Source organism: Mesocricetus auratus, unplaced genomic scaffold, assembly GCF_017639785.1.
Source record: "Mesocricetus auratus isolate SY011 unplaced genomic scaffold, BCM_Maur_2.0 Super-Scaffold_100025, whole genome shotgun sequence".
Classification (NCBI taxonomy): Eukaryota; Metazoa; Chordata; class Mammalia; order Rodentia; family Cricetidae; genus Mesocricetus; species Mesocricetus auratus.
Genome location: NW_024429206.1, coordinates 24,423,437 through 24,438,375, shown reverse-complemented (window position 1 = coordinate 24,438,375; position 14,939 = coordinate 24,423,437). Strand labels below are relative to the sequence as shown.

Below are 14,939 nucleotides of genomic sequence, written 5' to 3'. Positions count from 1 at the left end.
TCACAGACACATCCACAGCCCAATCTGATGTTGGTGGCTCGTCAAGTGACTCTGGTTTGTGTCACACGTGACTCCAACCCTGACCCCCTGGACGCCTTTCTCTTTGGAACGTCTTCCCCTTGTATGGTCATGTCGAGAATAACTGTTGTTTTGTTAGCTGAGATGAGGTCATAATACATAGCCCATGGCCTCGAGCTCAAGATCCTCCTGGCTTGGCCTCCCACATGTTGGCATTACGGGCAGACGCCTCCGTTCTTGGCCTGGGCTCCAGTTGCTTTATCTGGGTGCCTCGGTCCTTGAACCATCCCCGGCCCCAGGTTCTTCCCCTCTAGTTGGTCCATCAATGAGGGGACCCTGTCCCAAGGTTCAGGGGCCCTGTAGGTCCCAAGAGTGGAAGTCCCCGTGTGTGAGCATGTCATCACTACACGTCACTATAAGGACCTTGTTCTAGCTGGCTACATAACACCCTAGTTTCTGCCCTTGCTTGGGGTCTCTGCTTTCTGGGAACACCCCTGAAGGAGCCTCTGTGATAGGTCATTTGCTCCAAGTTGCTTTTTTGCCAAGCCTGGCTCTTAGTGAGACACGGGCGTGACAGGCCTTAATGAACGGGTCTAGGGGTGGCGATGTGGTTCAGTGGGCAGCGTGCCTGCCTGGCATTCTCGAAGCCCTGGCAGCTTCCATACCCAGCACTGCAAACAAGGCGTGGCGTTACAGGCCTGTAATTCCAGCACGTACGTGGTGGAGGCAAAAGGATCAAGGATTCGGGGTCATCCTTGGCTGCGTAGGGAGTTTGAGGTCAGCCTGGGCTACACCAGACCCTGTCTTTAAAAACAAAAAACCCAGTACAGGTCTTTCATGGCCAGGGTGACAACGGGACGTGAGCTTGAGTACACAGTCCGTCAGGGTGAGAAGTCGGCAGCAGGAGCGTGCGGTGGCTGCTCACAGTGTGTCCTCAGTCCGGAAGTGAAGAGATGAACACATATGCCCAGCTGCCTTCTTTTGAGTCAGCCCAGGGCCCCAGCCCATGGGACGGGGCCCCCCACGTTTGGGATGGGGAGCTTCCCTCTTCAGTTAACTAGTTTAGAAACTCCCTTGCGGACATGACCAGAGGTTTGTTTCCGTGGTGGTTGTAAGTCCCATCAGGTTGGCAGGATTAACAGCCGTCACTCCCCAGCCATGTGCGTGGCCAGCCCCGTGCCCTAGTCTGTGGCTCTAAGAACTGCACCAGTGAGCTCCGTGCCCATCCCTGATGGGAGCAGCCTGCGTCATTCTCATGATGTCTTTCCTCTCTTCCCAGGATGTTTGATGAACGCATTTTCACAGGTAAGTGGGTCCCACCGGGTGGTCTGTTCTGGAGTTGGTGTCTCCTCAAACTGACCCTTTTCCCTTAAGTCCCCTTCGGCATCTTAGGATCATATGTGGTCTCTGGGCTCCCAGCGGCTGACAGACTAGAACCTTGTAGAGTTTCAGTCCCCTTGGAGGAAATAGTAATACCATTTGCTAAACATATAGCCAGCTTCCCTTCGGGACTACCTTGGTTTTTGTCTTTGTTGGCGTGTGTGTGTGTGTGTGTGTGTGTGTGTGTGTGTGTGTGTGTGTGTGTGTGTGTGTGTGTCCGTGTGTCCATGTCCGTGTGTCCGTGTGGAGACCAGAAGTCCACCTGGTCCTTGAACCATCCTCCACAGCCGCTCTCCATCTTAATTCCTTTTGGAGACAGCTTGCTCAGTGATTGTGACATTGCCTCCCTTGTCTGGGTTTATGGGCATACGGTCCTGCATCTGGCTTTTTCTGTGGGTGCTGGGTCTCCAAATTCAGGTTTTCATGACTGCATGGCAGGCACTTAGCTTATAGATCAATCTTCCCAGCCCCTGAGCTACCTTGTTTTATTTCTTTTATTTAATTCCCTCCATTATTTATCTCTTTTCCAGTGCCATACAGCTCAGCCTGGCCTCTGGATAGCCCAGGATAGCCTTAGATTCAGGATCCTTCTCCTGTCTCATGAGTTCTGCTTGGCAGTCTTGAAACTCACTTTGTAGACCAGGCTGGCCTGGAACTCACAGAGATCCGCCTGCCTCTGCCTCCCGAGTGCTGGGATTAAAGGCGTGTGCCACCATGCCTGGTTTAAGATTTTTTTATGTGCATATATGTGTGCTTTAATGTATACACACCATGTATGTACAGAGAGCATTGTGTTCGCTAGTGCTAGAGTTATAGATGGTGCAGGCATATGCCACCACCCTTATTATGATTTTCAGCCATTCTACAGACATGGGTCTGATCCCATTCCCACACATAGATAAAACAACTAAAGCACCTGAGAAGTGGTGTCCGTGACATTTCTCTTAGTTGCTGTGGCCCCAAAGCCTTGGCCACCAAAATCTACACAGATCCTTGTGGCATTGATGTACCTGAGTCCCATTAAAAGCTCTGCTAACCGGCAGCTTTGAAACCTTGGGCATTGTCTGGGGCCTCAGGTCCCTCATCTGTGACACGGAGATGACAAGATGACCAGCTGGCCAAGTGGTGGTGGCACATTCCTTTAATCCTAGCACCCGAGGCATAGGCAGGTGGATCTCTGTGAGTTCAAGGCCAGCCTGGTCTACACAGAGAGTTCCAGGACAGTCAGAATCGTACAGAGAAACCCTGTCTTGAAAAACTAAAAAAAGAAAGAAAGAAAAAGAAAGAAAAAGAGGAGCTAGCTGCCTGCTACTTTCTGGTTTTATTAAAGGAGAAAATGATCCCATGGGGCAAATGGGTGGGAGTGGGGGCTTAGCCTTTCTCCTGAGGCTCCTGTGTTATCGTGTCCTGGTGGGGGGGTGGAGAGAACTTTCTAGAATGAGGGCAGGGTATAGGCAGGAATGAATTCCTGGCTGTTGCAGACACAGACCCCAAAGAAGAGTTCAGATTCAGACTCCCGCCTCCCAGGAGTGCCTCTAGGAATGTCCTACAGAAGCCTCTGCCCAGTGTCTCTCGCCAGCAGGAAAGGCCCTATCATTGGGGGTTCACTAGATAGGGTCATAGTCCAAACTGACATCAAACTCATGGCAGCCGACCTTAGCTCCTGAATGTTGGGGTTATGGGCATGCGCCACCACGTCTAGCTGAAGAGCTGCGGTCTTTTTTTTTTTTTTTTTTTTTTTTTTTTTGAGACAGGGTTTCTCTGCAGCTTTGGAGGCTGTCCTGGAACTCACTTTGTAGACCAGGCTAGCCTCGAACTCACAGAGATCCGCCTGCCTCTGCCTCCCGAGTGCTGGGATTAAAGGTGTGCGCCACCAACGCCCGGCAAGAGCTGCGGTCTTAAGCCCAATTCTTCTCGCAGGGAACAAGTTTACCAAAGACCCCATGAAGCTGGAGCCAGCCAGCCCACCAGAAGACACTTCCACAGAGGTCTGCAGGGACACTATGCTGGACCTGGCTGGGACTGCTTGGTAAGGCCACTCCTCTGCTCTGGGCTAGACCTATGATCTGCACAGTCTAGGAAGGGCTGAGACCTAGCTGGCTTCCATCACCCCACTTGGACCCTGGATTCCACACAAGGACTCACTGTGTGTAGCAGGCTCTGGATCATAGAGATCCTCCTGCCTCTGCCTCCTTAGTGCTGTGGTTAAAGTGTACTCCATCATACCCGGTCTTGATTTTTTTTATTGTTTTTTTGAGACATGGTTTCTCTGTGTAGCCTTGGCAGTCTTGAAACTCACTTTGTAGACCAGACTATTTGGAACTTACAGAGATCCGCCTGCCTCTGCCTCCCGAGTGCTGGGATTAAAGGCGTGTACCACCATGCCTGGTTTAAGATTTTTTTTAATTTTATGTGCATTTGCGGTGTGCTTGAATGTATCCGAACCATGTGTGTACAGAGAGCATTGGGTACGCTAGTGCTAGAGTTATAGGTGGCGAGCCCCCCATGTGGGTGCTGGGAACGGCACTTGGGTCCTCTGCAAGAGCAGCAAGCCCTCTTAACTACTGAGCCAGCTCTCCAGCCCTGTGTACAGAGTCTTGAGCTCCCAGCAATCCTCCTGTGTGCCTCTGTCAAGTACTGAGGTCACAAATGGGCTCTGCAACACTCAGACTGGGGGTGGGGGAGTGGTGTCTGAAGTGTGGGCAGAGCCATGCTGGGCAGAGTGACTCAGGACAAGGTTGCCAAGGTTGACCTTGCTTCCTCAGGTCAGACAAGAGCAGCGTCTCTGAAGACTGCGGGCCAGGTGAGAAGGGGTGTGTCTCCCTGGTGTGTAATAGAACCGGGAGGGTGGCTAGCAGTCCCCCGTGACAGCTGGGAGGAAACCTGCCCAGGCTGTGAACCCGCAGCACTCAGGACAGCCCTCTTCCCGTGGCCATCCCCACGGCTTCACAGGGCAAGCCGTCGAGCATGCTGGGAACCCTCTGGAGAGGGAAGTGGGGGGAAACCAAATCCTGGCGTCACCCCTGTCTACCTTTGTGTCCGTAGACAAGCAGCCCCGTCTTCACCCCTGTGGACCTGTAAGCCCTTCAAATCAGCCATGCCAGGTTTGGCCTGAGTTTGTCCAAGGGCCATTTGGTCCTTCCTGATCTGGGCAGGATCCAAGGGTCCAAAGTGACTTTTCCTAGTTGTTCACTGTCAAGTCACAGACATGTGAATGTCTGGAAAGACTGGCCTTTCCGTGGGCGTGCCTGTGCTCCTGCCTGAGGGGATCCCCTTGTCTCCTTGCAGGAACCTCAGGAGAACTAGGAATGTTGAGGCCCATCAAAATTGAGCCAGAGGAGCTGGACATCATTCAGGTTACTGTCCCAGGTAAGACATACGTTGAAGGACTGTTGGTACTCTGCTCCTGGACAAGCAGGTTAACAGAAGCTGTGCCACTCTGCTGCCCCGGGGCCTATTCCATCAGGCCATTGTATCTGGGCTGATTTTTTTTTCAGTGTTTGAGATATAGCCTGGGATCTCCCATGTGCTGAGCAAGTGCTCTACCACTGAGCCACACCCCAGCCCCTCACTGGGGGATTCTAGGCAGGTGCTCTACCACTGAGCCACACCCCAGCCCCTCACTGGGGGATTCTAGGCAGGTGCTCTACCACTGAGCCACACCCCAGCCCCTCACTGGGGGATTCTAGGCAGGGGCTCTACCACTGAGCCATACCCCAGCCCCTCACTGGGGGATTCTAGGCAGGTGCTCTACCACTGAGCCATAGTCCCCTTTTCACTTTTTATTTTGAGACAAGGTCTCACTGAGTTGACTGACCCAGCCCTGAACCCACTCAGCAGCCCCTAAACTCTCAGTTTTGCTCGCTTCACCCTCCCGAGAGCTGAGGTCACCAAACCACAGTCTGTGTCACATCTGGCTGCATGGATTTCTTTAGAATCTTGGTCTGTAGACCCGTTGGCCCATTGGCACCTCTGAGGGACCCCGATGGGCAGGACATGTAAAGGATGCTCTCATCACATGGAGTCTCCCTTTAGATCCTTCACCAACTTCTGAGGAGATGGCAGACTCACTACCCGGACACCTGCCCTCAGAGGATTCCGGTTACGGGATGGAAATGCCGGCTGGTAAGAGGTGGGCTGGGGCTGGCCATACTGGGGACCTACCACCCTGGGGATCTAGAGAAGAATCAGCGCAGGAGCCATGCCATACATATGTGGGAGCACCATATCTGCAGCTTGATAAGATGCTTTCAAGGGTGGGACCTCGGTCTACCTGTCAGCTCATTGGCTGGGGTGGAAGCCTAGGAGTAGACTGCTAACAGCCTGTTTGGGGGCTTGCGTTCCATGCCTGCCCCTGCAGGGGGTGGAAAAGTGAACGAGTAAAAGTAACCCCCCCAGAAGCCGGATGTTGTGGGGCATTAATCTCAGCATTTGGGTGTGGCCGGGACAGAGGCAGGAGGATCAGAAGTTCAAGGTTATCCTTGGCTGCATGGCAAGTTCTAGGCTACCTTAGGCTACGTGAGACCAAAAATGGGGGCTAGTGACAGCTCGACAGGTAAAAGCACTTGCTGTGTAACCCTGATGACCTGAGTTCAATCCCTGGGACTCACAGGGTGTAATGAGAGTTGTTCTGTGACCTCTTTGTGTTTCCTCACATGCATATGCCCTCCTCACACACAAAAGCACACATACACCACAACATACATAACGTAATATAACCAGGCATTGGTGGCGCACGCCTTAAATCCCGGCGCCCGGGAGGCAGAAGCAGGTGGATTTCTGTGAGTTTGAGGCCAGTCTGATCTACAAAGTGAGTCCCAGCGTAGCCAGAGCTGTCTTAAAAAAAAATAAGTAAATAAATAAAGTGCTTTGCTTTTCCAGAGGACAGATGAGGGCATCAGATCCTCTGGAGCTGGAGGTACAGACAATTGTGAGCTGCCTGATGTGGGTCCTGGGAACTGAACTCAGGTCTTCTGTAAGAGCAGTGATTGCTCTTAACCACTGAGCCATCTCCCCAGACTCTGGAAAGTTCTGTTTTATTTGTATCTCATACAGATAACCTAAAGGTGTGCTCTATATCAAACACAAGACCTGGCACATCCCAGGCAAGCACTCTCGAGCCAAGCTGCATCCCCAGCCGTGTGTGTGTGTGTGTGTGTGTGTGTGTGTGTGTGTGTGTGTGTGTGTGTGTGTGTGTTTTCCTTTACATATTCTTAAGATAGGATCCCAGTAAGTTGTCTAGCCCCTCCTGAACTGGTAGAGTAGTCCAGACTTGCCTCAAACTCACAAGCCACTTAACTCAGCCTCCCACGTTGCTAGGATGAGAACAGATATTAACAACAACAAAAAAAGGACAAGACAAAACAACAACAACAACAACAAAACCAGTGTAAAGGAGGAAGGGTTTATATGGTCGCAGATCCCGGTTGCTGGGAAGTCAAGATGGTGGAACTGGAAGGCGCTGGTCACATCAGTTAATCTCTAGACAGAAGCAGAGAGAATGAATGCAAACTCACTGCTCCTTTTCCTTTATTCTTTTACCCAGACGCAGGGAATGGGACCTCTCTCTTTAGTCTGGGTCTTCCCACACTATTAACATAATCGATACATAGGCATGTCCACGGGCCAATCTGATTTAGACAACCCCTTATTTAGACTGTCTTGACAGTCGATTCAAAATACCAAAAAAAAAAAAAAAAAAGCCGGGCGGTGGTGGCGCACGCCTTTAATCCCAGCACTCAGGAGGCAGAGGCAGGCGGATCTCTGTGAGTTCAAGGCCGGGCTGGACCGATAGCCTCCAAAACAATACAGGGAAACCCTGTCTCGTAAAAACAAAAACAAAAAAAAAAAAATGGAGGCTGGAGAGATGACTCAGCAGGTAAAAGCACTTTTTTCAAAAGTTAAAACTAACTATTACTGCTGGTTTTCGTCTCCGTGGGTTTTTGAGACAGCTTCTTACTACATGGCCCAGGCTACCCTGCAGTCCACAGGCCTCCTGCCTCAGTTTCCCTGTGCTGAGATTATACCATAGTGTACAGCCTTTTTTACGTGTGTGTGTGTGTGTGTGTGTGTGTGTGTGTGTGTGTGTGTGTGTGTGTGTGTACATTTTGTAAATGTTTTGCCTTTTGAGACAGGGTTTCTCAGTGGGATGGTCCTAGCTGTCCTGGAACTGAATTTGTAGACCAGACTGGCATTGAACTCACTGAGATCCCCTTGCCTCTAGAATTAACTGTGTGCGCCACCACATTTATTTATCGTGTATACAGTGTTCTGCCTGCATGTGTGCCTGCAGGCCAGAAGAGGGCGCCAGATCTCATTACGGATAGTTTGTGAGCCACCATGTGGTTACTGGGACTTGAACTCAGGGACCTCTGGAAGAACAGCCAGTTCTCTTAACCTCTGAGCCATCTGTCCACCCCTGAGCATGATTTCTTAGCACCCTCTGTTTTCTCCTAGACAAAGGCCCCAGTGAGGAGCCGTGGCAGGAAGAAAAGCCGGCAGAAGGTAAGACCCTGCTTGTCTCCCATGATTCCCTCTCCATGTTCACTCCACCCCTATGAGCAGCTCCCCCTCCGATCCATCACCTCTCTCCAGCATCCTGCGTTTGCGCTGGGAGTCCTGCGTGAACTGTACCAGGCGGGAGAAATTTCTAGACTGTGCTAGAGCGGGCAGGCATCTGTCAGAATGAAGTTTAAGCTTTGGTTTACACTCAGTTGCTTTCCATGAAGAATTCTAAACTGATTGTGCCCCTCATCTTCCTGAACTAGATTTTAAGCTTGAATGTATAAAACAGGTTTTCTATAAGGAAGATTTGGTGAGCAAAACTGCTTTTTCTCTCTCTGCTGAGAACAAAACAGGGTAGGTGGAGAGGCCAAGGCAAGAATATAATCTTGTTTATCGATAGTGCATTTGCCCCTAGAATAAAACAGCCCGATGTAGATGAATGCCACTTTGTAGAACCCAGCTTGATGTAGACAGGGCACCTGTGAAGGATTAGGAAGCATTTGGTGCGCTTCCTGGTGGCAGTGTGTGCAAATTGCAGGCTTACTTTGTACCCACTGGCTAGTTAGGTCACTTACTGAGCCGATCTAAAAGTGATGCTGAGAACAACCACAGAACCTTCTAGATCTTGCACTGTGGCACATTTCACGGTCAAGTATGCAAAATCCAGGGATTGCAGGCTTGCGTAGAGCTGCCATTTCCTTGTTCTTTTCCAAAGTCTCAGAGGTAATTCCTGGTACCTCCAGAGCTGGGGGGACTCTGCACCCAGGAAGCTCAGCACACCGCCCTTGCCTTCCAGAGAACCCTGGTGATGTGATCCGGCCCTTGCGGAAGCAGGTGGAGATGCTGTTCAACACGAAATATGGTGAGTAGGGCAAGGGACGGGCCTCTCGGACCCATCTTCAGGATGGGAACGCTCATGGTCGCCCATGGCGACAGCCTCTAGCAGAGAATCCCACCCTGCTGGCCTGTCGGCCCACATTCTTCCGCCAGCTCATTCCCGGGCTCATGTGCTGTCAGTTAGTCTCAGCCCCGGAGATCCTCGCGGACAGCTCCAGGCTTTCCTGGGAACTCCCAGCAAGAGCTAGCTTTCTCTAGAATCCAGAAAGGGGGTGGGAGGGTGACTCAACAGTACAGTGTTTTCTTAGGATCCACGGGTGATGGGGTCAGGGGCATGGCTCAGTGGTAGAGAGTTCCTGCATAGGATCTTCCAGTGAGATGTGGCTCAGTGGTAGAGCCCCTGCCTAGAATCCCCCAGTGAGGGGCTGGGGTGTGGCTCAGTGATAGAGCCCCTGCCTAGAATCCCCCAGTGAGGGGCAAGAGATGTAGCCCAGTGGTAGAGCCCTGCCTAGGATCCCCCAATAAAGGGGGTAGGTAATACTCTGGGTTCCACCCACAGCTCCTACAATAAAACAAAGAGTCCAGGAAAAAGAAATTGAAGCCTGCTTCTCTCTAGCTCCTTGAGTTTGCCAGTGCTGGCTTCTCAGACTCTCATCTCTTCCTCACATCCTTTTACCCTAAGACCCATTTTACAAACGAGGAACTATGAAGCCTGCCGTGGTGATGGGGTTAGCTTAGGGCAACCAGGCTACTCAGGGGCAAAGAGCTCAGATAAAGCTAGCCACAGATCTGGCATGCCATGAGGCTTTGTGAAGGTTTGAGGTTTTTGAAGGTAGCGGGGTGGGGAGTGAGGTGGGCGGGAGGGACCCACAGTCGTATCCCATATGAGGTTCCTGTGTTACGGAGCCGTAAGTGAAGAGTGGCCTTGGGGGTTACATTCCCGGGGTGTATACCTCCCCTGTAGACTCTCATCCTACCTACAGGCTAGGTGTGCTTGTCTCCCCTCTGGCAAGTTCATGGGGTTCAAATGAGCGTCACCTCCAAACCCCTGTGGTCCCTGCAACTCCCTTAGAGGTGGGGACAGGGGTTGGGACTCCAAGTGGCCTTACAGCAGCCATGTCCTTACAGCCAAAGCCATTGGTACCTCGGAGCCAGTCAAGGTGCCCTACTCCAAGTTCCTGATGCACCCCGAAGAGCTGTTCGTACTGGGACTGCCTGAAGGCATCTCTCTTCGCAGACCCAACTGCTTTGGGATTGCCAAGCTTCGGAAGATTCTGGAAGCTAGCAACAGCATCCAGTTTGTCATCAAGAGGTAAGGGCTGAGCCTGCTGTGGTGGCAGGTTCCAGGCCAGCCAGGTCTACCTAGTGAGACGCTGTCTCAAAAAAGAAAAGAGTGGCCCGGCGTTGGGGGAGCACGCCTTTAGTCCCAGCACTCAGGAGGCAGAGGCAGGCGGATCTCTGTGAGTTCAAGACCAGCCTGGTCTACAGAGCAAGTTCCAGGACAGCCTCCAAAGCCACAAAGAAACCCTGTCTCGAAAAACCAAAACATGAAAAAAAAAAAGAAAAAGAAAAGAATGTAGGCTTGAGGGGGAAGGGAGATGAAAGGAATGGGGAAAAAAACTGAAATAAGGGCTGGCCAGACCCATGAAGGACACAGTCAGAGTTGCCCAGTGCCAGACACAGCACCAAACTGGCACCTCCCTGTTGTTCAGGTTACAGAATCTTTTTTTTTTCCTTTTTTTTTTAATTAATTAATTTTTTTGTTGCTGGTTTTTTTTTGTTTTGTTTTGTTTCTTTTTTTGAGACAGGTTTTCTTTTATAACAGTCCTGACTTTCCTGGAAGTCTCTTTGTAGACTAGTCTGGCCTCGAACTCACAGAAATCTACCTGCCTCTACCTCCTGGACTCTGGGATTAAAGGTGTGCACCATCTCTGCCCAGTTGTCCTTTGCTTTTTTTTTTTTTTTTTTTTTTTTTCCAAGACAGGGTTTCTCTGTAGCTTTGGAGGCTGTCCTGGAACTAGCTCTTGTAGACCAGGCTGGCCTCGAACTCACAGTGATCCGCCTGCCTCTGCCTCCCAAGTGCTGGGATTAAAGGCGCACACCACCAACGCCTGGCTGTCCTTTACTTTTTTATTTAGTTGTTTTTTAATTTTAATGTATTTGGGTTTTTTGTCTGTGGGGTTTCTTTTTTGGGGTTTTGAAGCAGGATTTCTCTGGAGCCTGTCCTGGAACTCACTTTGTAGACCAGGCTGGTCTCGAACTCACAGAGATCCATCCGCCTGCCTCTGCCTCCCGAGTGCTGGGATTAAAGGCGTGCACCGCTACCACCTGGCTTGTGGGTGTCTTTGTTTAGTTTCTAACCAGGATCTCAGGCTACTCTGAAACTCACTGTATAGCCCAGGCTGACCCAAGTAATCTTCCTGCCTCAGTCTCCCAAGTGCTCTGGACTTACAGGTGCAAGCCACTGTGTCCTGCTGATTGGTTTTGGGTTTTTTTTTTTTAATTTTTCTTTTTTTTCCCTGCTGATTCTAAACTAGATTAGAACTGGGTGTGATAACTACATAGCAGCACTTGGCCAAGTGCCAAGGCAGGAAGGTATAAACCAGTGATTCTCCACCTTTCTAACATGTTGTGGAGACCCCCAAACATAAAGCTATTTTCTTGGCTACTTCGTGACTGTAATGTTGCTACTGTTAATGAATTGTAATGTATAAATATCTGAATTTTCCAGTGGTCTTAGGTGATCCCAGGGAAAGGATTGTTACACACACACACACACACACACACACACAATTAAAAAACAAGACCTTGCAAGGCATGGACAGGCTCCAAAACAATACAGAGAAACCCTGTCTTGGAAAAAAAAGAAAAAAAAGCTGGATGGTGGTGGCGCACACCTCTAATCCCAGCACTCAGGAGGCAGAGGCAGGTGGATCTCTGTGAGTTTGAGAACATCCTGGTCTACAGAGTGAGTTCCAGGACAGCCTCCAAAGCCACAGAGAAACCCTGTCTCAAAAATCCAAAAGAAAAAAAAAAAAAAGGAAAGTGGAGCGCAACTAAGGAATACCAATTGTTGGCCTCTGGCCTCTCCGTTGCACCTGTACGAATGTGTGTACACAAACACAGGTATCGTTTCCCCGGGAGTCACTCACCCTCGACGTGTGTTTCAATGCTAGGCAGTAGGGACTCGATCATGTCAAGTCCTGGGCATCAGCCAGCCCAGGACTTCGAAGGAACCTCAGAGCTCAGAGCCATTGACAGCTCCTGCCAACCAAGATGGCTACACACACACACACACACACACACACCGTGTGGCAAGGACCTTAATGCTATGTTGGCCAGGGCTAGGAAAGCCCATTGCACAGATCTGGAGGCTGAACAACCCTAGGTTGATTGGACAAACATCACTGATGGCACTGGTTATGTCTTCTAGACCCGAACTGCTCACCGATGGTGTCAAAGAGCCTGTTGTGGATACGCAAGGTACCCACCCGGGCCTGGTCGAGACACTCGGGAGGGTGTGGGAGGCACCAAATCTCTGCCGTAGCCCCTCCTGATGCCCCTGTCCTATCCCCTACCCTAGGCATTTCCCCACTGCCCCTGTCGGGTTTGCCCCCTCGATGCCACCTGAGACCCCAGGTGCTCCCTCCTCACCTGCCTTCTCTCCCCACCCCACCCCCAGAGAGGGACTCCTGGGACCGTCTTGCGGAAGAGACCCCGAAGAGACAGGGCCTTCAAGGTAAGTTTACGCCCATGTGCATTTAGGCATTCCAGGGTCGTGACCCTGAATGGCTTTAGAGGGGGGAGCGACAGCGGGAAGGGGCTAGATCCCACCCGTGGGCTCTAGGGTACTGGACTAGCCTGATGTGCCTGCTAAGTTAGAGCCTGGCTATCAGTAGGGACTCCAGAGCTAGCTACTGTCTAGGTAGTCGCCATCTGCCTTTCTGTCGTCATCCATGAACCCGGCTCTTACTGCTTTGAAACTGAAGGAGTGGACGGTGTCCGTGGAGAGCCAGGAAAGCAGGCGACAAGCGGTGCGTTATAGGAAACTGGTAAAGGAGGGCTTGCAGCCAAGGGGAGGCTCCTGGCTCCCGTTGGCGTGAGGTCAGCCCACATCCCGGCTGTACCAGAATACAGCTGAAAATCTACCCCATCCTATGTGTGTGCATCTTAGAGAACCAATGGGCGTGGCTGGTGTGAGCCCCGGGGTGACTGTCACCAGGTGGCCCCTCCGTGGCCACCATACTTTTGAGGAATTCAGAAAGGCAGCAGTGGCCAGTGGTGGGGTTAGGAGACCTCACAGAGGGCCAGCTGCTGGCCACTCCAGAGCCCCACTCTCGTCCCGGGCAGCTGGAACAGTGAGGGGAGTGTGTGTATTTCACCTCCCTCCATTAGATCCCTGTATCCAGGCCCTCAGAGGACGGAGAATGGCACCAGGACCGCATTCGAAGCACCAGAGGGCATTCCTCCTCCCTCTGCCATCCATACGATTTCTCTCCCAAGCTAGGGAGGATGTCCCCTCCCCGAGGTCAAAGGTGCAGTCCTGATATTCTGGTACATGGGGTCCTTAATCACAGTTCCTCAGAATGGTAGCCCTTGCCTAGTGTCCTCCCCACCCTGTGAGGAGCTGGCAACATGGCCCAGCAGTAGAACACCTGCCTAGAATCCCCCAGTGAGGGGCTGGGGTGTGGCTCAGTGGTAGAGCACCTGCCTAGAATTCCCCAGTGAGGGGCTGGGGTGTGGCTCAGTGGTAGAGCACCTGCCTAGAATTCCCCAGTGAGGAGCTGGGGGTGTGGCTCAGTGGTAGAGCACCTGCCTAGAATCCCCCAGTGAGGGGTTGGGGCATGGTTCAGTGGTAGAGCCCCTGCCTAGAATTCCTCAGTGAGAGGCTGATAGCATGCCTCAGTAGTAAAGTATTTCTGTACCTTCTGCAAGACTCTGGGCTCCATCCCCTGTACCACTAAGTAATAAATAGCCCTGGGTGGACACTCCCATTTCTAGTCTTCTGTTTCCGTCTGAGCTTTTTGAAGCCCTTGCTCCAACTCCTACCCAGCTGAGGACACAGAAACCCCCTCTCCCTAGTGTCTTACTTTCAGGCTTATTTATTAGTTTGTTGGTTTTCAAATGTCAACAATTAACTTAATTTCATCCCATTGCTGTTGTGGAAACAGTGTGAGTCCTTCCAGGAAGAAAACAAAACAAAACACACACACTGAGTCTCGTGGAGTCTGGTTTTGAAGGACTCTAAGGAGCCCACTCCAAAGATCTGCTAATTGCTAGAGAAGGAGTTCGCTGTAATTAGGAAATTGTTTTCCTGTAAAAGTCACCAAGTGCCTTTTAATGTAACAGCCTCTGTCCGTAATTGTACTCACTTTGCAGAAAATTACGACACCAGACTCTCGCGGATTGACATCGCCAACACACTTAGGGAACAAGTCCAAGACCTGTTTAACAAGAAATACGGTGAGTTACAGGCAGGGGTCAGGTGGAGGGAGAGGTGGGCAGCTTTCTGCCTGTGGCCAACTTCACATTTGGCAAAGAGGTTGGTCTATAGTTTAGGTATTTCTTCTCTCTCCTTTTTTTTTTTTTTTGTAAATACATTTATTTATTTATTGAGTGTACAGCTTTGTATATGGATGCACACGCATACCACAGCACAGACGCAGTGATCAGACTGGAAGTAGTTGGCTGTTTTGTTCTACCATGTGGGGTTCTGGGAATCAAACTTAATCTGCCAGGTTTGGTGGCAGCCACCTGTGCACACTGACGTCTCACCAGCTCTCGTCTGTTTCTTGGGCATCTACTACATGCCAAGCGCTGGGGACACGGTGTCACAGAAAACAGGCACAGCATAAGATGTATTGGTGGTGCACACCTGTCATTTCATCACTGGGGAAGTTGCAGCAGAAGGATTGCTGTGAGTTTCGTGCCAGCAGGAACTATAGGATATGGGTTTTGTTAGAGAGAAAGAGCGCGCACACTCACTGGTGAGGTGGCTTACAGGGCAGTTTGAGTTCCTGGAACCCACATAAGGAAGGGAGGACCAACACCTGCGGTTTCCCTCTTTCCTCCACCATGGGCTCCATGGGCTGTGCACACATGTGCTCATACATGCACATACATAAATAGATAAAATGTAATTTAAAGCTTTTTCTTAAGGTAGGGACTGAGGTGTGGCTCAGATGGTAGACTACTTGCTG

General features: G+C 51.1%; 1 protein-coding gene across 13 annotated transcripts in view; it reads left to right on the top strand.

The window, feature by feature from the left end:
• The window catches only part of Gtf2ird1 (GTF2I repeat domain containing 1), an 89,849-nt gene that overhangs the window by 57,487 nt on the left and 17,423 nt on the right, over positions 1 to 14,939 (top strand). For 9 of the 13 annotated variants that reach the window (XM_040731207.1, XM_040731199.1, XM_040731205.1 and 6 more), the window contains exons 10-20: positions 1,298 to 1,323; positions 3,319 to 3,427; positions 4,164 to 4,201; positions 4,687 to 4,767; positions 5,434 to 5,523; positions 7,855 to 7,902; positions 8,618 to 8,764; positions 9,868 to 10,051; positions 12,173 to 12,222; positions 12,323 to 12,478; positions 14,119 to 14,202. In XM_040731207.1, the coding sequence (XP_040587141.1) occupies positions 1,298 to 1,323; positions 3,319 to 3,427; positions 4,164 to 4,201; positions 4,687 to 4,767; positions 5,434 to 5,523; positions 7,855 to 7,902; positions 8,618 to 8,764; positions 9,868 to 10,051; positions 12,173 to 12,222; positions 12,323 to 12,478; positions 14,119 to 14,202 (1,013 nt within the window). The remainder of the gene's footprint in view (positions 1 to 1,297; positions 1,324 to 3,318; positions 3,428 to 4,163; positions 4,202 to 4,686; positions 4,768 to 5,433; positions 5,524 to 7,854; positions 7,903 to 8,617; positions 8,765 to 9,867; positions 10,052 to 12,172; positions 12,223 to 12,322; positions 12,479 to 14,118; positions 14,203 to 14,939) is intronic. The other 4 variants (XM_040731210.1, XM_040731209.1, XM_040731206.1 and 1 more) reach the window with 3 other exon arrangements.